The sequence below is a fragment of the Rhizomucor pusillus genome (assembly GCF_041956525.1).
Source record: "Rhizomucor pusillus strain CBS 183.67 unplaced genomic scaffold VTP01scaffold_2, whole genome shotgun sequence".
Classification (NCBI taxonomy): Eukaryota; Fungi; Mucoromycota; class Mucoromycetes; order Mucorales; family Lichtheimiaceae; genus Rhizomucor; species Rhizomucor pusillus.
In genome coordinates, this window is record NW_027192144.1 from 957,380 (window position 1) to 980,592 (window position 23,213).

General features: G+C 44.6%; 11 protein-coding genes across 11 annotated transcripts; 7 read left to right on the forward strand and 4 right to left on the reverse strand.

Moving 5' to 3' along the window:
• Positions 1–947: 947 nt before the first annotated feature.
• On the forward strand, positions 948–1,746 carry VTP01DRAFT_4467 (uncharacterized protein; the record flags this gene model as incomplete). Its single annotated transcript, XM_069383151.1, has 3 exons — positions 948–1,136; positions 1,209–1,577; positions 1,660–1,746. 3 exons carry the CDS (start codon positions 948–950, stop codon positions 1,744–1,746), a joined length of 645 nt encoding a protein of 214 aa, XP_069243881.1.
• Positions 1,747–2,103: 357 nt separating this feature from the next.
• VTP01DRAFT_4468 (uncharacterized protein) lies at positions 2,104–3,435 on the forward strand (the record flags this gene model as incomplete). The annotated part of the gene is made up of 1 exon (XM_069383152.1): positions 2,104–3,435. One exon carries the CDS (start codon positions 2,104–2,106, stop codon positions 3,433–3,435), a length of 1,332 nt encoding a protein of 443 aa, XP_069243882.1.
• A 162-nt stretch (positions 3,436–3,597) lies between these two features.
• VTP01DRAFT_4469 (uncharacterized protein) lies at positions 3,598–4,952 on the forward strand (the record flags this gene model as incomplete). The annotated part of the gene is made up of 5 exons (XM_069383153.1): positions 3,598–3,664; positions 3,742–4,011; positions 4,070–4,260; positions 4,320–4,412; positions 4,473–4,952. 5 exons carry the CDS (start codon positions 3,598–3,600, stop codon positions 4,950–4,952), a joined length of 1,101 nt encoding a protein of 366 aa, XP_069243883.1.
• A 95-nt stretch (positions 4,953–5,047) lies between these two features.
• On the reverse strand, positions 5,048–5,593 carry VTP01DRAFT_4470 (uncharacterized protein; the record flags this gene model as incomplete). The annotated part of the gene is made up of 1 exon (XM_069383155.1): positions 5,048–5,593. One exon carries the CDS (start codon positions 5,591–5,593, stop codon positions 5,048–5,050), a length of 546 nt encoding a protein of 181 aa, XP_069243884.1.
• A 250-nt stretch (positions 5,594–5,843) lies between these two features.
• Positions 5,844–6,955, forward strand: VTP01DRAFT_4471 (uncharacterized protein; the record flags this gene model as incomplete). The annotated part of the gene is made up of 6 exons (XM_069383156.1): positions 5,844–5,906; positions 5,984–6,109; positions 6,171–6,218; positions 6,301–6,349; positions 6,417–6,538; positions 6,680–6,955. The coding sequence occupies 6 exons, from the start codon at positions 5,844–5,846 to the stop codon at positions 6,953–6,955; spliced, it is 684 nt and encodes a 227-aa protein (XP_069243885.1).
• Positions 6,956–7,860: 905 nt separating this feature from the next.
• VTP01DRAFT_4472 (uncharacterized protein) lies at positions 7,861–8,400 on the reverse strand (the record flags this gene model as incomplete). Its single annotated transcript, XM_069383157.1, has 1 exon — positions 7,861–8,400. The coding sequence occupies one exon, from the start codon at positions 8,398–8,400 to the stop codon at positions 7,861–7,863; it is 540 nt and encodes a 179-aa protein (XP_069243886.1).
• Positions 8,401–11,490: 3,090 nt separating this feature from the next.
• Positions 11,491–14,067, reverse strand: VTP01DRAFT_4473 (uncharacterized protein; the record flags this gene model as incomplete). The annotated part of the gene is made up of 13 exons (XM_069383158.1): positions 11,491–11,618; positions 11,684–11,829; positions 11,892–11,934; positions 11,998–12,136; positions 12,197–12,391; positions 12,449–12,603; positions 12,665–12,855; positions 12,919–12,981; positions 13,045–13,194; positions 13,252–13,490; positions 13,542–13,676; positions 13,735–13,822; positions 13,877–14,067. The coding sequence occupies 13 exons, from the start codon at positions 14,065–14,067 to the stop codon at positions 11,491–11,493; spliced, it is 1,863 nt and encodes a 620-aa protein (XP_069243887.1).
• Positions 14,068–14,211: 144 nt separating this feature from the next.
• VTP01DRAFT_4474 (uncharacterized protein) lies at positions 14,212–14,979 on the forward strand (the record flags this gene model as incomplete). The annotated part of the gene is made up of 3 exons (XM_069383159.1): positions 14,212–14,222; positions 14,281–14,713; positions 14,776–14,979. The coding sequence occupies 3 exons, from the start codon at positions 14,212–14,214 to the stop codon at positions 14,977–14,979; spliced, it is 648 nt and encodes a 215-aa protein (XP_069243888.1).
• Positions 14,980–15,116: 137 nt separating this feature from the next.
• VTP01DRAFT_4475 (uncharacterized protein) lies at positions 15,117–16,092 on the reverse strand (the record flags this gene model as incomplete). The annotated part of the gene is made up of 5 exons (XM_069383160.1): positions 15,117–15,501; positions 15,562–15,632; positions 15,721–15,845; positions 15,911–15,921; positions 15,980–16,092. The coding sequence occupies 5 exons, from the start codon at positions 16,090–16,092 to the stop codon at positions 15,117–15,119; spliced, it is 705 nt and encodes a 234-aa protein (XP_069243889.1).
• A 3,174-nt stretch (positions 16,093–19,266) lies between these two features.
• Positions 19,267–20,395, forward strand: VTP01DRAFT_4476 (uncharacterized protein; the record flags this gene model as incomplete). Its single annotated transcript, XM_069383161.1, has 2 exons — positions 19,267–20,149; positions 20,244–20,395. 2 exons carry the CDS (start codon positions 19,267–19,269, stop codon positions 20,393–20,395), a joined length of 1,035 nt encoding a protein of 344 aa, XP_069243890.1.
• Positions 20,396–20,915: 520 nt separating this feature from the next.
• Positions 20,916–22,704, forward strand: VTP01DRAFT_4477 (uncharacterized protein; the record flags this gene model as incomplete). The annotated part of the gene is made up of 3 exons (XM_069383162.1): positions 20,916–21,158; positions 21,213–22,022; positions 22,102–22,704. 3 exons carry the CDS (start codon positions 20,916–20,918, stop codon positions 22,702–22,704), a joined length of 1,656 nt encoding a protein of 551 aa, XP_069243891.1.
• Between the last annotated feature and the right edge of the window lie 509 nt (positions 22,705–23,213).

Here is a 23,213-nt window from a genome sequence, read left to right on the forward strand (position 1 = left end):
GTGTGTAAATTGCATCGTCTCTTCATTGTAGTTCTAGCTGGGCACGTGTGCAATGCGGCGGTGGCTCGATGCGTTTGTTAACCTTTTCACTATCAAAAATAGCCTCGTTCTTCTCTACACAGCATTGCTGGCCCCTTTATCGATAATAAATAACCTTTTCAATGTCTACAACGTATGTAGCTCTCTAAATATAAGGGCGGAATTAATCAAAGCTGTGATTCGGGTTAGACTAGTCTCCGGCAGCCTTCCTAGTCAACACTGCATATCATCCCTTCTCCACTGAAATCTTTCGTATGAATTCTACGCCGTGCAGTTTGTAATTGCGTACATGCGATATACGCATTTGCAACCAGCCAACCTTCTCTCAGTGGACTGTAATTTTAAGCTCTGTGGCTTTACTCCGATAAAAGCAAATAACTCGACGTGAATCTTCGAAACGTGCGTTTGCCAATGCTTTCTTCTGTAGATTAAGGCCGAGAATCCTATTTTAAACAATCAATAAGTTTTGATGATTCAATATATTCTATGACCCTACTCGCAGCTGCTACGGAAATTTACGTTTGTATTGTCATCATCAAAGAGCACCCATGACACTGGGTTCTAAATCTTGAGCATTGTGCGTTTCAAACTTCAATATATGCACAGTCAGGTGCTATGTAGGCATAAACAGCAGCAGCAGCAGAACTAATGTTGCTTCACAACATTGTCGGAACTGTCTGCTCATCACTAGCAATTCATTCTTTGTATATATGATACCAATTCGCAGAGAAGAAAATATCCAACTACATATTAAAATACATGCATGTTACCAATGGAGAAGACAGATGCTCTATTTCTATTCGCAGGCCCCTCATCACCTTACATAGAGGTGCTTGCTTACAGAAGATCACCAAGATACAGGCGCATTTTCAGGGACATGGATGGCTTCATTGTAATGTTTGTCTCAGATGACCAGCTTCCAACCTAGAGCATATGGACCGTTGCTGAGCGCAACTATGCAAGGCCAAGCAGAAGCACAGTACAGACTAAAAATGATATATGGTTACGGACAAGTCGTAGAACAGGATTACGCAATAGCGATCGAGCTATTTACCAGCGTGGCAAACCAAGGATACAGGGATGCATTGTATAAATTGGCAAGGATATTTATCTTCACGGCGAATTCCTTGCACATCGAGACATCAAGAAGCTGCCGAGTGCTTCGTTAGAGGAGCCGAAGCTGGAGACTGGATGTCGCTGGATCGACTGAAACGTTTGTGTGCCAGAGGAGCTGCTGGTGGTGTGGAGATAGATTGTGCAAAAGCTTTGCAATCCCACGAGACGTTCGCAGAGCAGCAGGAAAATGCTTCTGCAATGTGCTTCCTAGGGAGCCTGTATTTTGGTATTACACCGAAAAGCAGTATCGGGAAAAGATTGCAAAGCTGTACGCCGAAGCAGAGAGTCAAGGAGATGAGCAGACGTGTCGATTACTGCGTCATCTATTGCACGCGCCTGTTACCAGAGAACGGAACACGGCAAGGGCTCTAGAGTGGTATACAAAAGCGGCGGATCAAGCACACAGTGGAGCACAATCTTTGGTCGCCAATATGTATGAACAAAGACAAAGTGTGCCTAGTTGAGATTACGCAAAAGCGTTCGAATTCTACAAACTATCTGCAGGTCAAGAATCAGGGCATACACAAGAAAGGCTGGCTTAGCTGTATAAGCATGGTCTTGGAGTACAACAAGATTATCAAAAGCTTTTGAACTATATAGTTCTACTGCTAAATCCGGAGATGCTAGAGCGCAATACCAGTTGGGAAAAATGTACCTGGTGGCGGTGAAGGCGCACCGCAAAATCGCGAGAAAGCGATCGAATTTTTACGGATGCCAGTCTGGAATAGCTACGAAAAAGTAAAATCTGCATTGAGATTGCAAGAAATAAATTAATGTTGTAGATCTGTCAGATATTGTGGATGTTGTTGTTGTCACCTGGGCAGCGCTTGCCTCCAAAAAAGGCAATCGGTTGTTTCCGCCCTCGGCATGGCTGGGTGCTGTTTTTAATCTTCTTGGCGTGCACACACCCGAATCTCGTTCCTCTTTTTCTTCTCCTCTTTTTTCCACATGGATATCAACATTAACAGGGCCGAAGAAGTTTTACGACTACTTTCCAGTAACGATGTAGTAGCTCGACGGCATGCCTCGCAGATGCTCAAAGAGATGCAACAGACTGTAAAAGCAAGGCAGAAACGTATCCGCCTTTATATATCGACGGTGCAAGCGCTTGAGCACCAATACGCACAGTGGCAAGTAGCCGCGCGGCAACAGCTTGCGCAGCTTGATATCGACATTGCCGATCTGAACCATCAGATTGTGCGGATAAAGCAGCAGCGGAGTAACAAGGAACAGGAACTTGCAGGGATCGAGCAGCATCTGCAGAGTGTTCGGGATTATGCACAGCAAAGACATGACAAAAAGACAAAGCGAGAGAGGCAATACAATCAGTATTACAACATACCCATCATCAACAAGCAATACCAAAAAAAGTACGTCCGTGCACATGACAAGAACGCAAGGGCAGAACAAGAATTGGTGCAGATACGAGAGGCGATGGACGAGTGCCAGGAAGCTGCCAGGCAATCCGCCAGCTTGGCTGTGCGCAAGCAGCAAGAATACGATGCAAAGATAGAGCAAAGGGATGCTGTGCAGCAACAGATAGCCGAGGCTGATAAATGTCTGGCATATCTTCGTCAGGGCCAGCAGTTTTGGACGCATTTCGACCAATATCAAGCCGACCTTCTCACTGAAGCCTCCAACAGATTGATTGAAATTTCAAAAAGTACTAACGGCAGCAACGACCTGTTCAGCAAACGACGACGATCATCCACTCAACTGCAGCCACAGGATCAGCAGCAACGAGACTGGACAGTAACGTTCCGATCTGTGTGCTACGAGTATGGCGAAAAAGAGAAGTATGGGTCCGAGAAGTGGGATCAAGTCGAAGTCGAGTTTGAATGCGCACGGTGTCGCCAATCGTTGGTGGGCTGGCCGACACCAGACAAGGTTCGACAGCTTGATTTGCTGTGCGTGCCGTGCTATCAAGAGACGAGAACTAGCATGATTATGGAGAAGAAGATGAATGCATTGAGTGGCAAATTTGGAATTGAACGGCCAGTCAGTCTGGACATTTCAAGACGTACTTCTTCATCATCTTCTTCCAATTTGCTTGTCCTCTCCGCGGCTGACCGTTTCTCTTCATCATCATCATCTACTTCTCCTTCTTCAAAACGTCCTTCACTTTCATCATCATCGTCGTTTGTGAATGATGCCAAGAAACTCTTTCGAGGCATCCGATTTAGCTCTGCATCATCTTTCCCAAAATCTTCCGCACAGCAACAGCAAGCTGAGCAACTTTCTCATCGTCCTTTACCACCTGCACCGCCGTTTGTACATTAATCACGTTAATTTTCATAATTTTTCATGATTCTTAAATAAAACTCATCCTTACTACTGCAGCAGCAGACGGAGGCTGAAACCACGCTTTGTTGGAACTTGAAACTCGAAAGCACCCTGAAACTTTGACTCCCCTTCACCACCAAACTTGCCTTCGTTGCTCCAATGAAATTCACGTCGCCGGTCAACGCGATCGTCGCGAGCTTGCTGGGTGCAAGCGCAACAGCCATGGGTGAGGCAACTTGAAAAACCTTGATTGGGCAGCTCAGTCTTGCTCACTGCAAAATCACACAACTACGCTGTGTATAGCTCGGTCCACTGTATATATGGTGTCTGGAAATGCCAACAGCAATGCTGTTCAAGACAATACACCGACCATCTCTTTAGACGCCTTCTCAATGGTCCTTTCACACTTGACTGACACTGCTGTGCACCATCCGGCCTTGCATTGGCAGAATGTCAAGCAGGACACTCTGGATGCCGTGCGTGCAGTTTGGGAAGAATGGAGCAGTAATGTTTTCGAACGAAAGCTCAGCAAAAATGCGTTCATTATAGTTTCCGGCGTACAAGAACCGACGGGTAAGTGCGGTTGGAAAAAGCTCTTTTCACAATAATGCTTAACTGATGGAAATAATAGATATCTTGCCACAGTACGATCCTGCCTACTATGTTTCTGACAACCATCCCGAGGATTTTGTAGCATTGGCGAAACAGACGGCACAGCTCGTTGAAAGCGATGGACAGCGGGAAGCGCATATGCGCGAATTACCGGCTACACCAGAGCATGAATGTGACATGCCCCTCGCAGCACTTGATACCAAGAATAAGGTATGCGATCAACGGCTCTGTAATTGCAAAGAGCTTTTTCTAAAAAGGAAGCATTGTAGATCGATCAAAAGTTCCTGGCTGAGGTACAGCATTTGAAGAATGTCATGGAAGATGGCAAAGGTTTCTTGGGCGTGCATTTGACTGGTCTGCAGGTACAGAAAAGGTTTGGGTGTGGAGTAAACGAGGAATCGCTCATTTTAATGATATCGTAGGCTTTGGGAGAGCATTACGGCTTTTCTTCTGCACAGTACGGGGAAGCAAAGATGATTCTTGCAGACTTTTTCCGAAAAGAGATACCCGAGTCTGCTGTTGAGGATGCCCGATCTCTAGTTACAATCGTCTTCACACCTCAAACCCCGCGACAGTCATCTTTTGGTAAACGTGCAATTGCTGAACCCACCTGCCACACCAGCGAACATGCCTGCGAGAATGCAACCTCGAGCTGCAGCGGTCGCGGCTCCTGCATGCGTGCCAGAGATAGTGAATGCTTCACCTGCCAATGCCAATCGAGCGCCTTCTTGGGCGAGGCCTGCCAAGTCCAAGACGCTGTGGGAGATTTCCAACTCTTATTCTGGACCGGTGTAGGGTTGACAGTGCTCACCTCGGGTGTTTTGTTGTTTGTTTACAAGAGCGGCAATGTTGGCAACGGCGGTATCTTGGCTGCTCCTCAACCTCTACCCAAGAGAGATTAAAGAAAGCCATAGTGAAAATAATAAAGAAAACCGAATCCTATCTCTCTATGTCTTTTTTTTCGTTTATTTTATTTTATTCAACAATAATAATAATTTTACGATGATAGGCCTACGATCATTGAATCATTGTTTGGCTCACTCCAGCGAATACCGGAGCGGGTACCCATTAGGGCCAAGACGAGGACGAGCAAGATCATGCCTTGAAACATGGTATACATGAGCATAACGCGGAAGCGTTTGCCCCACCTTGATACAACATTGGCTTCAGTGGGCACGCCTCCGTAAAAATACATGCTAACAACAGCGATCCACGCGAGTGGACACAGGAATCCAATCCAAAATAGGATCTCTTGTGCTCGTTGTTTGGGTGATATTTTAGCCTTGCAAAGCTCGCCATCGGGCGATAGGGAGGATGAACGAGTGGATATGGTAGACAACGATGGTTTCCAATGTGATGGGATAGGAAACAGACTGTTTTTCTGCACAGGTCTCGCGCCTGACGATCGTATATCCGATACCATGCATTGTAAGTAATCTTCCTGCGGCATCAGACTCGAGCGGTAAAACTGGGTTTGCCGTTGCTGGGCGGCGGCGGCGTCGCGGCTAGGTTGCTGCTGGCTTTCGGGCGATTTGGATGCCATTCAATTATTCCCCGGGTGCCAAAAAGGAAAAGGATGAACAGAAAGAGAAAAGCCCGTCCCATTGATGATGGCATCGTTTCTCGATAATAGTCATTTGCTACTAGACTGGCGACTAACAAATACGAGATCGATCGTCCATTGTAATGGCTGCCATGGCAACGAATAGATTAAGGTTTTTCACGTGCTGCTTTGGGCGTTTGATCGCGGCGCGTTCCGTGCCCGCCCGTTTTCGGCAACCTTTGGCTTTAGAATGAGCAAAGTGACAGTCGCTGCCACCTCGCTCAATGCGCTTAAAAAGTTCTCGTCCTGCGAAGTAAGTAAGCAAAGGTTTTGTCTCGAGCATTTGGGAAGACCGTCCCACTGAAGCCCTGATGGTATGGGTTTTGGTAGATTGCGGACGCAATGCTGAAACTCGGCCACCGTCCCTGGGGCGGATATATCCCAGATATCGAAATGTGGTCTCCTCAATACTGTCAAGGCGATACGCGTATAGTTGGACCTGCATTTACTGTCAAGGTGCGTGGAGATACATTTCTTTATGCGAAAACGGTTCATTCATTCATTCATGGATAATCAGATGGTGGAGCGCACAAACTCTGAGGCTCCGACACCTTCAGAGCATTTTGTAAGAAGGGAGGCTAACAGCGTAGACAACAGGAGCTTTTGTCTTATATATATATATATATATATTTCCTGTTTGTACATAGGCAGATGCCGCCACAGAAGCAAGCGTTGTTGTGATCTCTGCACCTCCAGGTAAAGGAAAAATATGTCGATACGGAGAGGAGGAAAAAAAGCTTTACCTTCTAATGCAAACCTAAAGGCGTCAAGGGAGCCGTGTGGGGAGGACTCATGTCGGCGCGTGCACAAGCAAAGAAAGTTCAAGGAGTGGTGATTGATGGACGTGTCCGCGACCTAAGCGAGCATCGGTCAATGGAGTTTCCGGTAAGCTTTCGTGCATTTTATGAAACATTTTACTCGAGTCAAAGTGTTTTTCCCTCTCTCTCTCTCTCTTTACGTATTTATATATATATATATATATGGATATGGATATATGTATATAACGCAACACGCACAAACAAATAGGTGTTCGCTAGATCACATTCAATCTTACCACAAAACGCCTTTGTCAGACCCTCGGAGATTCAGGTGCCTATCACCATGTCGACGAGTCCTGTGGTGGTGCATCCAGGTGACATTGTAGTTGCAGACCTCGACGGCGTCGTGTGCGTGCCGAGCCACCTAGTAGACGACATCGTCACAAGTTGCACCAAATACGTAGCAATCGATGACCAGTGCATGGAAGCACTCAAACAAGGTTTCGGTGTCAAGGAGACGTTTGCAAAGTATCGCGGTCCATGAATAAAGCAAAATTCTCGGGTTATACCCGTCCAGCCATATATATTCTTACATGTGTATATTCTTTTTTTCTATCATTGTTATTAGTGCCTTTAACCCCTCTCTCACCTCCTCGATTTTGATGCGACTGGCAGCCAAGAGGGAAAAAAGCGTTGATCACAAGGCTATACGTTAACGATATTTGGCAACTTGTGCTGCTGCTTATCAGAGCAGCATGTATTATCCTCAAAAACAGCTGTGCTGTCTAGACGCGCGGCTGATATCGGCCTCTTTTTTTCACTTCTTTGCCCATCCTATTTGCTTTCTGCCCAGCAAAGGAGAAGATGGGGGAGGATGTAGATAGACTAGGATCTGATAGCTCTCTCATCATCTCTAGAACTCGTTGTTGATCTCACCGTCTGTCGCTTTCATCACCGTTACCCCTACCTCTGAGCCGATAATATTTTTATAATATGTAGATAACTTTGTACATACAGCGTAACAAACAAATAAAACAACAACGAGAGAAAAACTGTAATGATGGATGCATAACGGATTGAAAAAGATTTGATATTAGGTAACATGTACAATTAGATTTCATAGGAAAAAGAACTCTCCCAGCATAAGACAAAAGCAGGTGAAAAAGAATTAACCAAATAGACAAATTATCTACAAGAAAAATAGCAAACAAATGGGACGGGGAATTTTTGCTTTGAGATGAAAAGAGATAGAGGGAGGAGTTGGGGGAAGGGTTGAGATTGGTAAAATATATGCTGGCAAGTAAGAAGAAGATAAAGGCATTTGAGATTGTCTGAATCAATCAGAAGATAATCCCAAAATGCCTATCCAAGTAGGTGCAAAAAGGAGCGGGACGAGTTATTGATGATGTTAAAAAAATGTTGGCGAAAAAAAGGATAAAGTTGTCATCCTTAGTAAGGATAATGTTGTTGATGATGAGGATCCGGAAAAGTATAACTGTTGTCAACAGCATTGTTGTACTGCTGATAAATGTCTCGTGCCGGATGGGAAGAAAAGTAATCATTGTGAGAAAGATGATTGCAGAAACTTGAAGCTGGTGGAGAAGCAGCTGGAGACCACGGCGACGAAGGGATGATATTCAATGGCGGCGACGGGAACGAAGAGTATGAGTCGTACTGAGTAGTAGACGATGAGCAGCAGGAAACAACAGAGGCGCGTCGCGAGGATGGAGGAGTGATAAGAGAGCTACCGTTCATCGTCATCGAATGCTTGCCTATTTTCTTGCGAGATTTGCGGATGCCTTGCAAGGTACGGTATCTGTTGAAGCAAGTCGCGCGTTTGCGGTGAGGAAGCTGGCTTGAGATTTGGCCCCAAGTCAATCCGCGAGCAACACCTTCGCAGATAATAGCGTCCTCGATGTCAGAGAACCTACTACGCGCTTTTCCAAAGCTAGATGATCGGCTAGGTGTAGGCCTTGCACTTGGTGACATTGGTGGAGAGGAGGATGTGGGCAGATGGGTGGATTGGGAGCGTTGAGGAAAGGTAAAGGGACTAACGTTGTTGTCGTAGTTGAGTGCAGTAAATGCAGTGGATGCCACTCTGTTGCAGGACGATGGGTTAAGGATGTCGGCGACTTTTTTCCACGACGACCGTTAGGAAAACATTCACAGCAACAATGTCTCTCTCTCGTCAGAACTTACTGTTCATTGGGAATGAAGAGCGATGAAAGATGGAGATGTTTCAGCCTTATATCTGTACAAGTTGATGCCCTCTTTATATAAGCGAGATTTCCGGAGCATCAAGGGACTGGGCTGGCTGTACCTGTTTTTGGCTAACACACAACAGCAGCGTAATTATTATTTACACAACAGAGTAAAAATGCTACATCTAAACCCATTTAATTTTTCCTTGTTGTTGTTCTCTGACTCTGTGCGCTTTCAAACAAATCATCAACAACAAAAACAACAACAACAGCGCGGCAGCGGCAGCAGTAGCAACAAAAAGTTAATTTTTTTTTCTCTCTTTGTTCTTGCACTCTGTGACTTTCTTGGGGGTGTAGAGTCCCTTCATCCATCGGTTCCCCTCCCTCCCCCCAAATGTAGGTCCTCTCACTCACTCACTCACTCACTCACTCACTCACCCACTCACTCACTCTCTCAGGGTTTCCTGGGGGTTTATCTTCGGAAGAGGAGTGGGGGAAGGGGTGCGGCTTTTAGCAAGGGAATCGGCATAGCCAATTTTTTTCTTAGCATCGCAATAGGCTCGTTTCCGTTTGAGAAAGGAGGAGGAGCCCATTCAATGCAAACAAAAATTGATTGGCAAAAGGTATACACTGACCGCCGAACAGGGGAAAAAAAGAGTTGTGCCCCACGCTGCTATCGGATTACAGCCCTACTTTTTTACTCCAGGATCTGTCTCATCTTATTGAGGGAGCTCGGAGGGAGAGAATATACGAGTGAGAAAGCGAAGAGCACGCAATGTCCACACTACTGCGAATCCGTCCATCCTTCTCCTTTTTTGCAAGAGGCAAGTTTATTGGTAAACTTGGTGAACACACTCTTTTGTCGCAGGGACCAGTAAGCTTTCACAGTGCTCGAGATGTGATATTCGTAGATACATATTTAGCTGCCACGACGTACATAGAATTAAGAAGAAAGGAGTAGTTCAAAGAGCAAATAGCATCAAAATCGATATCTTGTAAGGAGCTCCATCAATCCAATGAAAAGTGTAAAGATCTGTCAACAACTGTGGGACGGTAACAAGATCACTCGTCATATAAAGTTCTGGTCCAAACTCAAAGAAACAAAACAACGTTATTATGTTTCCACGCAATGTTGCCTGATCTAATGCAACTTGGTCGGCAAGAAAAAGCCCCAAGAGTGATCTTCTCTCGGGATAACGTGCTTATGTGCGCGCGCCTCTCACACACATACACCCTGTTTTCGGGACTTGCCACGCCCTTTCCCTCCTTCTTCTTTTCTGTCTCTTTATTTCTATTTGTCCATGTTTGATGAGCATTTACTAGCCTTTTTTCTTTTTTGACTCCACCGTATGTCTGTGAGATATATGCTACGCTGTCCCGTGATTTTTCATCAGCCACTCCTCCTGCCACATCAAGAACATGTACACTCGTGTAAAACCTGCTGACACTCCCCTACTTCTACTTGCTATACCAAAACTTACGACCGAACAGATTTTGGGGAAGAAAAACTGATGATTCATTTGCTACAATGCTGCCAAGGTGGTAGTGACAACAAAAACATCTTGTATTTTTACAAATGCGATCTTTCACCTTCAATTCTTGTGCACCGGTTTTGTTCTTTTCTCTTCTTTTACATAATAAAAAGATATCAACACAATAGGCTTAAAATGAATGTGGTCCCGACTTTAGTCTATATGCAACGTCCAAACAAAGGGGATTAGACTTTTCATAAATCTCTACTGCTATTCCAAACTTACGGCAGTAGTGTTTAATCACACCTCGCCTTTACATTTCCTTGGCTATCAGTGCTAAAAGTTCCTGAATATTCACGCATAATAATATTATATCTGTATACCCTGCACATCCCGGCCCCTTCCGATTTGCTAATGTGTATGCTTTACGGACGACAAAGGCAAAGGAACTGCTTGAACTACCGCTTACGTTGCTGCTGCTGCTGCTGTTCTTGTACCAGCATGTTCTGTTAGCTAGCAACAAAATGCCGTCGTTGCAGCTTGATCGGCTTGCCTGCATGGTGCAAACTTTGTGTACAAGTCTTTTCATTTTGCAACCCAAGGCACACGCACCCGATACACACACTGTCTCACTCGCAATGTTATTCGCCCCCTTGTACTGGGGCTAGTGGTCTCCTATGTCCTTCAATTCATTTATATTGGCACATCGCTCTCCACTTGGACTATTCCCCCCTATTTTAGGCGTTCTACACTACATGAGCCAAGAGCCGAGGAAAATACCGCAATCCACACAGAGCACAGATCTTTCTACATTTAGCAATCACGAACCTAGTTGTCGATAAGCTATGTATACCAGCTAAAACGACTTCCCTTTTTCGCTGTGCTGATCACAGAAACGCGAGGTATTTCTCTACTGAACAGATCGCCGTGGATATACATTTTGTTTCCGGAATTCAGGAGCCCCTTACCTTTTCACGAAACGCCACCAGTGTGACCTTGCCATGCCCTCGGCCATACGTCTTTCATATTGCAAAATGGGGAGGTCGTAAAGGGAGTAGCAGTAATAGTAGTCAATACTAGGAAGAAAAAAATGAAAGGAAAAGCGTGCGTGTATATGTGTGTGTGCGCCTGCAATGTATAAAGGGCCGTGCTTCCTCCTCCCGTTTTTCACGTGTTCTGTCCATATGGTCCCTGCTGCTCACTGGGACTCGCACTCGGCCCTCATTTGGTCCCTTGGTTTTTTGCATGCATCCACCAAGTACCTAAGCCGATAAAGTTACGGGAGGAGCAAACAAACGAGTAATCTGCTCCGCACGGGCCCGCAGCAGCCAGGCAGGATCTTCTTTTTCTGTTACTCTCCATGTACGTACATTACATGATTTTCGCTTTTTTTTATTGATCTCCCACTAGGCATGCACTAACTTGGCTTGCTCTGCAGATGAAGTACCCTGACGCATTATCTCCCTCAATGCCATTGTAGCATATTGACTGGACCCCAACGTGAATTGCACTCGCAGTGCTAGATGTTTGCCACCTACAGCAAAACGGAGAGGATATTCAGTCGATCATCTAGATTTGAAATTTTATCTTGCTCGTTACCTGGAGTGTCTGAAGGCTCTGGTTCGCCGTTTATATAGTCCAAGTCCGTGTTGAATAACCTTACATTTGGATCATCGTATCTGATAAAAGACCATGAAACGTCCTTTGGGACTGCCAGCATCAACCTATAATCTCCCCGCAGTTTCCTGTGTCCAAAGCCAGTTAGAATTCTAGATTTTTTTTAATAAATACACCTTGGAGGACTAACTTCATATCTTGGCCCTTTTTGGTAATCTTAATGTTATCTTGATCTACGTGCAGAGTGTTAAAAGAACAGCTTCCGTATTTCCTTGGCTTGTGTGCTTCAGGTTTACCTAACAATTGTTGGTATAGCTCACCAATCTCGTTTTGGGGATAGTCTATGCTGTATCCTGGCAGGGGATAGACGACATCGTTGATGGTATGTTCGCCGCTATCAATATCCTTTTGCGTCAAGATCTTGACCTTTTTGCGCTGTAGATATAGACCAGCTGCATTAGACACCGGATCTTTTTTGCTAAATATAAAACTTGCCTGGAAAGGATTCCTCCGACCTGCATTGTTAAGTTCGACCGGTTCTGCAGCGGGATCAGGGACATCTTTAAGGAGTACTAGATCACCCACCAACGGTTTCTTGCACCCGAAGCGTTTGATTCTTTCTGAAACAACCCTGTTCCATATGTATGATTGATATGCATGCAGATACATGGTCTTCAAAGACATGGGCAACTATCCACATGGTATGAATACAACCGCTATGCTTTTGTAAACAAACAACAAACTTACGTTGGCAATGACTCTTGCGTGGTTGTCAGGTGATCGCTCGTACGTCTTCATTGCGCTTCTCTCTGCCGCCGCATTTGGAGGGAACTTTGAGTATGCGCCTGCAGCGTCCTTTGTGTTTTCATAATATTGGCGCGCTGCAGCGTAATCGACTCGATCTAAATCGTCGTTCCCAAAACTTTAATGGCTACAGTCTTATGCAAGGTAACACCAAGTTACCTCCTGGGCGTGGTTTGAGAATAAGATTTACTGCTTCTTGATAATCCCTTTTGAGGATCGCACGACCGACTTCATGCGACATGATAGTGCCCGTTCCGAAACGTTGCATTCCAAAATAATTGATGAATCCATTGTCCTTTAGACTTTGGACCGATTTACTAATCTCCTCTTCGCTGGTGCCCTGTACATCGCTGATGAATACGAGCGTTAGTAAATCAAGCGAATTACTGTACGGATTTCGATATGTATTTTACCGGAGCACGATAGAAAATCGGTTTCCTCCAAGATCACCTAACTTCAAGCCGCTAGAGACGTATCTACAATGTCAAACTGGATCAGCTTGCTGTGCAATAATTGGGAAATAACAACGAGGCTCTTACTCAAAATCACCAAGGTATATGTTGTGCTGTTTCAGTTGTTCCTGGGCAGCCAGCAATCTTTTGTAGCGTCCTTTATGGATGGTTAGGGCTTGCACTGTAACAGCACGGGCATCCTTGTTTCCCGCAAAGCATATATCAGAAGCTTTGTATCTACACCATAATGTCAGGCACTTGTCAAGGCATCCAACGTCGCTTTTCTATACTTACTTTGTATATTTCGAAATAAGGCGCGTAATCTGCATGGTATCAATGCCGTAATTCAGAGCATGGAACTGTAAATATTCTCCTCCCAGTTTTTGCCAATTTGGTGGAGATTCCCGCGCTAACTCTTCATCGTCCCTTGCCCATCGTAAGGTCATTTTTCCGTCTTTGATAAGCACCACTGGCTTTTCTTCTACATGCTCATCAAGCAGATTGTAGAATTTCGCACGCTGCTCCCTTGTAGTCTATCGAGCAATTTAATATTTCGACATGAATGTAGTTGGTATATCCCATACATCAATTTCGACTTGCAGTTCCTTGTTTTGAGATCCTGACTCGAGTAAAGCGCGAACTTTGCTAGCATTGTCAGCACCGAAAAGCTCCGTGATCCGAGCATCAAATTCCTCTGCATTCAGCGACAGAGTCTTGTCCTGCATAAAGCAAATATTACATACAGGTTCACAGCAGGAATTAACAACAATTCCTAACCTTTTTTGTAATGCTATCGGCGTTCAAGGATGTCAAGCGTATAACTTTTCCATCCAAATCTACCTCATTCACTAAAAAGTCGTCGTATCTGTCCCACAAATTAGGCAATGTGTCTTTACCACACAGACGACGAATGCTGTACCTGTTCTTGATGATACCACGGAAACCGGCCAAATGCGGATTGGCAAACGCTGTGATGCCAGCGTCCATCTCGGTTCTGGCGACATCTTGCAAAGAAGGCGAAGACGTATCGAGTCGAGCCCGTTTTGCCTCAGAGCTTTCTTCAAAGATACTTGCGGACCGCTTGCGCAATGTAGAGCTGACGGCGCCCATTCTTTGATACTTTATTGCCCTGCGTTCGGTGCGATTCATGCAAATTGTCTAAATTTCAAAGCCACTTACCTGACGAACTGACTCCGTTGGTCCCTGAGGGGGATTTGTTCCGCCGCGCTGAGTACTCTCTTCCACGTTGCAGGAATGGTGACATGGTACGTAGAGCAACTATTGTAGACCACGTTTACGTTTCCTGTTCTGATTGGAGATTAGCCTTGTGCGATGGAAGAATGCAACTGGTATGCGTGATTTCACGCTCATTGCGGAACAAGTGACAAAGTCGTTACATGGCAAGAACACGGGCCCTTGGTCGTGCGGCTTTAAAGTATACCGAGACACCAGCCATGCCATCAAGCGGCAGTCGCAGCTCCAGATACCTATTCAGACGCAACCTTCCTCTAAAGAAATCAAATCCATGTACCAAGTATCACTTGCTCAACAGCCCGGGCAATCATATTGCATGGTGGAAGGCAGCGTCGTCGTAGAAGCCGAGAAGGAGCTCGAGCTTATTGTAAATCGATTAAAAAACCTGTGGCAATTGAGACAAAGTGTGAATCTCGAGGGAACGAGCTATGAGATTGGCGACTTTAGTCTACGTGTTGCCAATATTCTTCTTGGATCAAGTTACAAAGGATTATTGTTGGAGGTGCGTATAAACCTTGCAACACATGCAGCTGTGCGTCATATATTGACCATGTAGCAATATAGGTCACGTATCGACCTTGCTCTGCACCCAACATGGCTACCGATCTTCTCCGCGAATTTGTAGAAGCTCTCGTACCAAATACAGCACAGATCTCTTGTCAGTACGAGTACGATTACGAGACTGTTGGATTAAGCAATTACGAGTTCACAACCGCGCACACAGGCTACCAATATATGATGCTCTTCAAAAACGATGATCTCATCTAAATATCTTGCCCCCTACATTCCACATACTTGTTCGACAATAATACTATTACTGTAGATATATCAACGCAGCACATCGAAAAGACTACCATTTAATGCATGCAGAATGCAGTTTATTGTATTATTATTATATTTGACGATTAAGCGGCAAAGACAGCAGCAATGATGGCAGGAACTGCGAGAGCCATCGAGGCCATCTTGAGGCCTGCAGCGACACCTTCAAGCTTGTCAGACTCAGCGGTAGCAGTGGCAGCTTGGCTTGAAGGAAGGCCGTTGCTGGAGGAAGCAGCAGCAGAGCTGGAGGGAGCGGGGCTGCTGCTGCTGCTTTTGGCGACGGAAGAGGAAGAAGAAGCGGGAGCAGAGGAGGATCTGGCAGTGGTCACGACAGACGAGGAGCTGGAAGCCGCAGTGGTGGGTCTGGTAGAAGACGAAGAGGCAGAGGAAGAGGAAGAGGAAGAGGAAGAGGAAGAGGACTCTTCAGAAGAGCCGCCGGAGACAGCGAAAGGATCAGAGTAAGCATGGGCACTGCAAAAACGGGGTTAGCATGATTTCTGCTGGTTTTCTGCTTTCTTTTTGCGATCTTACGTCTTTCCATCCTTGTCTTCGTAGTCGAATCGGAATGCATAGTTGCCTTTGGGGTCGAGGGAGGAAGGAACCTATAATTTTGTGTAATGGAAAATGGAGACGCAAGCGTTACACCAAATGGGGATTCTGAGTTCCTGCTTTCATTTAACTGGTTTTTACCTTCCATGTGGCAGAACCCTTGGAACCATCAACAGTGAAAGAGTACTCGGTGGGCTGCATTGAGGCAGAGTCGCTACCTTCAATAACAGTAACGGTGACTTTTTGGTCTTCACCGTTCAACCATTCTATGTACAAGGTGATTGGATGAGTTAAATGAGATGTGTTGAAATTCAACATGTCCGCTATTTACTCAGAGTCGCGCTACAGAAAAAAGTCAAACATTTATCTTTTACCCATCTGACAACGTACTACTACTTACGTTTGGCCGGCTTTGAAGGTAGTGCCGCGTGTAGGCGAGGTGACATAGAATGGGTTACTCTGGGCAAAGATTGCCACGACGCAGAGGGTCACGAGCAGAAAGATTGCCTTCATGCTTTCTTCTTTTCTATTAAAGGAGTGGTGGTGGGGGGAGCCTTTTGCAAGGAAAATCCCACATCTTGCCGAAAACCGGCTTGCTTTTATAGATAAGTTTCATGACTTGTGCTCCGCTTTATTCTTTTTTCTACAGTTTCCTCTGCAGAGTACATTGGCCTCTCCCGGAATTCCTGTTGATCGATTGTGTCAACTAGCTCACGAAAATAAACGTCGCAACGAAATTCTTCATTAAATTTGTCACCGCTGCCGAACTATCCTCTTGAACTTGAGCTTTGCCAACGCTTTCAATTGCTCCGTAAGTAATCGCATATCTAACTACGACTACGACCTCGTTGGTTCCACCGTCGCAGGGACACGCTGCTGCGCAGTGACGATGATGGCATATTGAGAATACAGGCACGTGAATTGTTGCAATGGCACAAGTAATATCGAAAATGAGATGCCAGATGCAATTAACTCACTTCTGATACATGAGGATAAACAAGATACTGAGGATTGTTCTAGCTATCCATACCAACTGCAAAGTAAAGGCTCAAGAATGGAACGTCTTCATAAATTCTGGATTTTAGAGTGTGTTCAACATCAATTAATGGAGGCGAGTAGCAAAAGGAATCGATCATATTAAAGTATCCATGTAACTTGGGAAATCATGCTCGTTATTCCTCGATCAAGATTTTTTCTCCTTATTTCTGTAAGGCATCTGTTGTAATTGAAGGCAAAAGCATTGAACTCTGTATATTTCTTGCAAAGTAATAAGCTCTCGATATTATGCAATGGAACCAGATGAAGCCAAGTGTGCTTTTTACATAAAAGCATGCATCTTTTCCACGCTAATATACACCTCTCTTTCAATGCATGTTTGCGCTCTATTTACTCGGTGTTATGAATGTCGTGCTTTGTTGTCTGTACGAACTCATCCAGACATTCAGAATCGAATTCCGCTCTAGCCAACAGAAACTGTATGGTTCTTCCTTACCAGCGTCAGTTGTTCCTGTGCCAATGTCTACAACCTGTCACTACAAACCATTATGCACGATGAAGACCTAGCGGTATTGTGGGCAACAGACATCCTTTATTTTGCATAGCAACACAAGTTGCATTATATAATAGTTTTTTCTAGCACAAAAGATAGGATAGTGATGTTGGGCAGATGGATGATACATAATATTGCTTCGGAAGAACTTAGAGCGATGATACACAAAGCACAGAATCCAGATGACGGAGCATCAGTGACAAATTTGGTAATTGTACAGCAGACTCTGTGAACTTTGAGGTGCCTGTAAAAGGGAATCGCGAGATAAGACAGGATGGAGTTTGCATGGGACATCCAACCCAAAAGACCCATTTCCTCTCAAACCTTTTAGGATAACTTGTTTCATCATTCTAATTGTATTACTTGTCTGCTAAAGGTACCTAACGTAAATCTTGGTGCAGCCTTTGAAGAATATTGGCATCGGTCTTGGATACAATGACGTGCTCTTCCTGATTACAGTAGATCGCTGTTAATTTCTCCCTTATTTATTTCAACATCTCTGCATTTTCACCTTATTTTCTTAGGAACCGACTCAGAGGGAAGTAGAAAGGCTTGACGAGTTTTACTTATACTAGTCATGGATTACAAATGAAAACCAACAAGATGTAAGTGTCATTGATGTTGACGTGAAAGACACTCCAATACTCGTTAATAGAACTCTACTTTGCTTGGTCGCGCATGCGTAGTGAATCTGGAAGCCTTTGAAGCCGTATCGTAAGATCCCATTTACCACTTCCCTCATATTCAGGGAACTTTAAGATTTGGTAGGTATACTTCAACTTCTCTTGTAAAGATATTCGGTGCGTATTCTGCTCTACTGTATGTAGTTCGTGCTGCTCTCTAAAACGAGAAATCTCCTAACATTACAAATATCACCATTTGACATATGAATGCATTGCGGGTAAAGTATTCCTTATGCCATGCATGGTGCATGGATGCAACTCCGTTAACGTTTCTACCCTCTCTTATTTCTACTTCCTTCAGGGAACATGCGGGTGGAAATTAACGAAGCTAGTTTCCGCACAGCCAAGTACACCGTAGAATTTTCAAAAATCAGTGGAGGAACACGTAGTAAAAACTAGCCATGTTATGCATATTTCATCGACATTTGAGCTATAGCAATACATATAATAGACTTAAAATCAATAGATTACACAATACTGACTGTATTTTGTCGAAGAAACTAGAGTCAAACCGAAAAGATGACCTCAATGTGAACATTTGAACGGTTTCAGTGTCGATTTTTTGCTGCATAAACGAGAAAGGAGAAATAAATGAAAATATCTCTTTCTTTCATCCTTCTTTCATCTCTGCAACTGTAAAGATGACCTGTTCTGCCGTCTCTTTGCCATCAGAGATCGTGTCCAATATAGCGCAATACTTGGAACAACATCTTCTGCACAACTGCGTACTTGTCTGCCAAAACTGGAGACCTATTTTCGAGCGCATTCTGTATAGGCATCCTTCTCTGTCTTAAGAGTTTGCCATCGACAACTTTATATCCACGATACGGCAGCGAGCTAGTTGTAGTCCCGGTACCAGTAGTGCTGCTGCTCGGCATGCAACAGGCTTTGATGTGCGCTCTATGGCGCTTGAAACATCATTTATTTCGATGCAGCAAACACGAACCTATTTCAGCAGTGTCCTTACATCAGCGCCTTGGAGTTTCATGCAGCTGCTGAGACCGATTCTTCAGATGTTATATGGCCTACGGCAGATATGCCATCAATTGCCAGTCTCTGCTTCCTGATTAAACAGCTGCCTAGCAAGAAGTTATCAATTACCAATGTTCACAATCCTCAATGCGTTTCGAGCTTTCTTACGCAATATGCAATGAAATAGAACAAGCTGATATCTCTGTTGCAGCCACAAGCGCCAGTATGATTGAATATCTCAACATTGTCCATCTGTTTTGCACTAGACTACGATGACTCAACATTGGATCGTTCAGTCCACCCTACTACATAGATGAATCTACAGATCCAATATTCGCTCCAGAAGAACGGTCATTATCAATTTGTCGATCATCGGCGGACGACACCTAACCTTTACGAAGCTTGGAGCACTTGCGAATCATTATTTCTCAAAGTTTAGACGTCTACATACGAAGAGAGGAGCTCTCCATGCATATCCTAAAAATGATACTGCGACGCTATCCCTCCCTGACGATGCTTGAAATCCACGATTTAAACTGGATCGAGGGCGCTAATCGTGAAAGGGAGATATCTATGATGCAAAAGTTCCAAGCCATTCTGAGAGATTGTAGAAGACTGCATACTATACGAGTTACTCGAGTTAGCTCCGGCTATTTCGAGCATTTAGCCCGGCTCTTTTTCTCAAGCGACAGCCTGATGGAAATTGAATTAGAAGGAACAGACCTTAAATACGACTTCGACCTCGATTTGCCAGCTTTGGTCAAGGAGTTGGTAGACAAGATACGATCAAAACGTATAAAGTTTTATGTAGTCTGTTTCTACCATGGCATAGATCTCGACGATCCCTCAGCTTATCAGAAAATTCAATCGATTCTGGTCAACCCGAACTTGACAGACGCAACCTATTCTTGCGAATTACTAGAAGATCTTCCGGGGCCAATCGACGTACTTTCCCAGCTACCGTTCCTGGAAAGGTTGATAATATTCAACGGAGAACTCCATGCAACGATAACGGAAACAGCACCATTCCAAGGTTATCCGTCGTTAAAACAGCTCACTATTGATAACGTAGTCACAGAGAACGATATTTTGAGCCACCATTTATACCTTCTTCCCGGCCTGGAAGATCTATCCATACTCAATTGTACCATTGATGGGGAATATCTCATAAATGTTCCTCTTCACCGGTTTAAGTCGGTGACGGTGGAAGCATGCCATCGTGGACCAAGAAAAATAGGAAAAGGTACAGCTACCGTTGCAAAACTAAGCGTTCATCAACGGACTCAGTCGTCCGAGCGCGCGTCTCCAACGAGACTCTTTTCGTTTGGAATCCAGCCTTCCAGTCTATATCTAATGCTATCAGCCTGTACATCCACCTAACTACAGGAAGCTCACTGAAAAGGAGGTCGCTTATCTGAAGAAAACTCTTGACAAACACGTATCCAATTCTAAATGCAAAGGTAAACCGATCGATACCTCTACGGAACTAGCCAGACTATCCTCACGCGACATCATTGCTGAATGCGCACTCAGGATTCGTAGAGATGGTTGTTTGGAAATTAACTGCGCCTCAACAGAAAAGTTAATAATCGATAGCATGCTCCTCCAGTAGCTAGCAATTAACAACAATATCGCAGGTGGAGTAGCTAGAAACCAATATATTGTTAACAATTGTTGCTAAATCGTAATATATTTGCTGGAATCGAAGGATCGTCAAAAATGTCTAGAGCTGGCTAAATGACCAAACACATGGCATAGGGATAAAAGTAAGTTTATATACAGTGAGATAGTGACATGCATACAATAAAAAATCAGATGTTTCTGGATGGTATCAGTGGCCTACGCTCTGAATGATGACAACAGTTTACGTAAGAGTAATTTCATGCTCTATCCCAGACGCTATTAAAGTATCTGCTATATCATGTTTAAGAAGTAAAGCAAAGGAATGAACGATAGAGATGCTACCCATTTTCGTAAAATCGGGTATTAACTTGTGGCGGTCATCGTAGCCATGAAATCTCAACTATATTCCTTAAGCGTTCTGTTGTCCCGAAGCCAAAACGGTTTCAACGATTATCGGAGTTCGGTGGCCCTCTTGCACCCGCTCCTACTACACTTCTGCATGATAGCAAATGTCGAAGGCAGTATCGCCAATGAAACGAAGAAGATACTGTATAGATCGTACTAGAGAGCCCACAGCTACAACACTGGAAGCAGATTCGTTGAGATCGGTATCCAGGGACAGGATCGATTTTACGACATGCCTCTTGTCGGACGAACTAGTGCTGCATATATTCAGCTTCCTCTCACCAAGTGATCTAGCTCGCTGCGCTCGAGTAAACTCTACTTGGTTTCGGTTCGCAAATGACGAGCTAGTAAGATAGAAGCTTATTTTACTTGATACCCAATTGCTCAACGTTCATCTGTAGCTATGGAAACCATTATTTTTGCATCGATTCCGAAATCCCTGGCTGCAGCAGCCAAGAATACAACGCCGTGCGATTGCGTCAAAACGAAAAAGACACGAGGTTGACGACGAAGACTACAACGAAAGCGGCTTATCTACATGGAAATCACTGTATAAAGTCAACCACAATTGGCGTTCCGGCAATTGTCGAATTTCGCACCTTGATCTGGATACTAGACTTTTGGACACAACGCTGGCTCAGTTCCATCGAGATATACTATGCATTGCACACGCATCTCCTCCTTCGATAGAGATATGGAGGATGAAAGATAATCGTGTGCCCATCAAATGTGGAACATTGCAACCTACCAGTAACAACCATCCAATCACGTGTATCAAGCTGGAAGCGCCTGGTGATGCAGGCTCATCATCCTCCTCAGCTTACGGCTTTCGCCTAGTTGCGGGGTACGGCAACGGTGGATTCTCGTTGTGGAATCTCTCAGTTTCATCGATGAATGAATTGCATGCAGAAGAAGCCGTTATCCATATTCCAAATGTACGATCCAACTCGAATCGCAGTGTTGTATCCATTGGAATATCATATCCGATGCTCGTCTTGTGCACTGCATCTATGACCCTTTCTTTCTTCTGCATTGATCTTGACAGCAATCCAGCAACCAATCACCTTGTGTACGAGCTGACTAGCCCAATTCAGTGGAGTCCGATCGTAACAGATATTCACAAACTTAAGAACCAAAGCGACGATTACTGGAGAGCTAACGTATGTTTTGGAATGTCGGTGGGTGTAAATATGCACACTGTCGGTATACAGGTAAAAACCGTGCTGTCCGTTATTTTCCTTGTGTCAATATCGGGTAGTAACAATAATAACCATCCCTATTATCTATAAGGAATTCATCCTTTCTCGCCACAAAATCATTTCATCACGGCATTCTACAGCTTTCAACGAAAACGACATGTTTTTTAACGACCATTCCAACACAGCTTTTAATCACACAGAACCCATCACTGCGTTGGCGTATTCGGAACCATATATTATAACGGCCCACGCGAACAATACAATTAAGCAATACTATGTGCGATCTACAGCTGAGCGTTTAGAACTAGCCTTCTCGAGTACATTGTATGGCCATACCTGCAAAGTGAGTGCCCTGGCTCTTGACGCACATGCTGGTCGACTAGTGAGCGGTGATAGATGTGGTGTCAAGATTTGGGACATGCCATCCTCAGAAAGACGAGAAAAAAGCAAGAGCGATGCTTTCCATGGTTACTACGGAGAAGTATCACAATCAAGACAACAACGACGACGGATTCACGGATCAGAATTCTTGGTTTCTATAGACACAGCAATGTACCACTCTCCTGCCCAAGATCCACCGTGGGATATTCGATGGCTGCAGTTCGATCGTGACAAAATTGTGGCCGTTATGGCCAATGATCAGGATGTCGTAGAGACGTTCTCGGTACAGATATGGTCATTTGCCGACACTTGAAAACAGTAAAGTTTTGTGTACTACTCCTGTTATCTACAGCAAATGAAGAATATCTGTCAAAGATTCAGGGATGAAATTAAGCCGTGGGATGGGAATTCCTGCCAGCAACATTCTCCGCCAGTGTCGGCTCGTGCACGCTGCATTGGTAAAGATGGCAAGGTGCATATCGTATATAGTCCTCTTTTTCCGCGCAAAGGTGAGCAACGTAAAGATTGGGATGGATGCAGAGACTATGGGCACGATGGATGGATGGATGATGCGGGAACGGGTGGAGATGGATCGAACCATACGAACCATACGTACCTTCGACGCCATGCCGACAATTCGATTCTTGAATTACTTGCCAGCGATGCGAGATCGGCAGCAGTTTGGAGCGATCGACAACCGTTCAATCGAACATGTTGTGTGAGCAAGTCAGCTTCTGAACGACCATCGTAAACTAGAGAACCATCTCCCTCCGTTCAATTTTACACTTTGAGAAAAGAATTGTGGATTCGTCTTGAAATGGG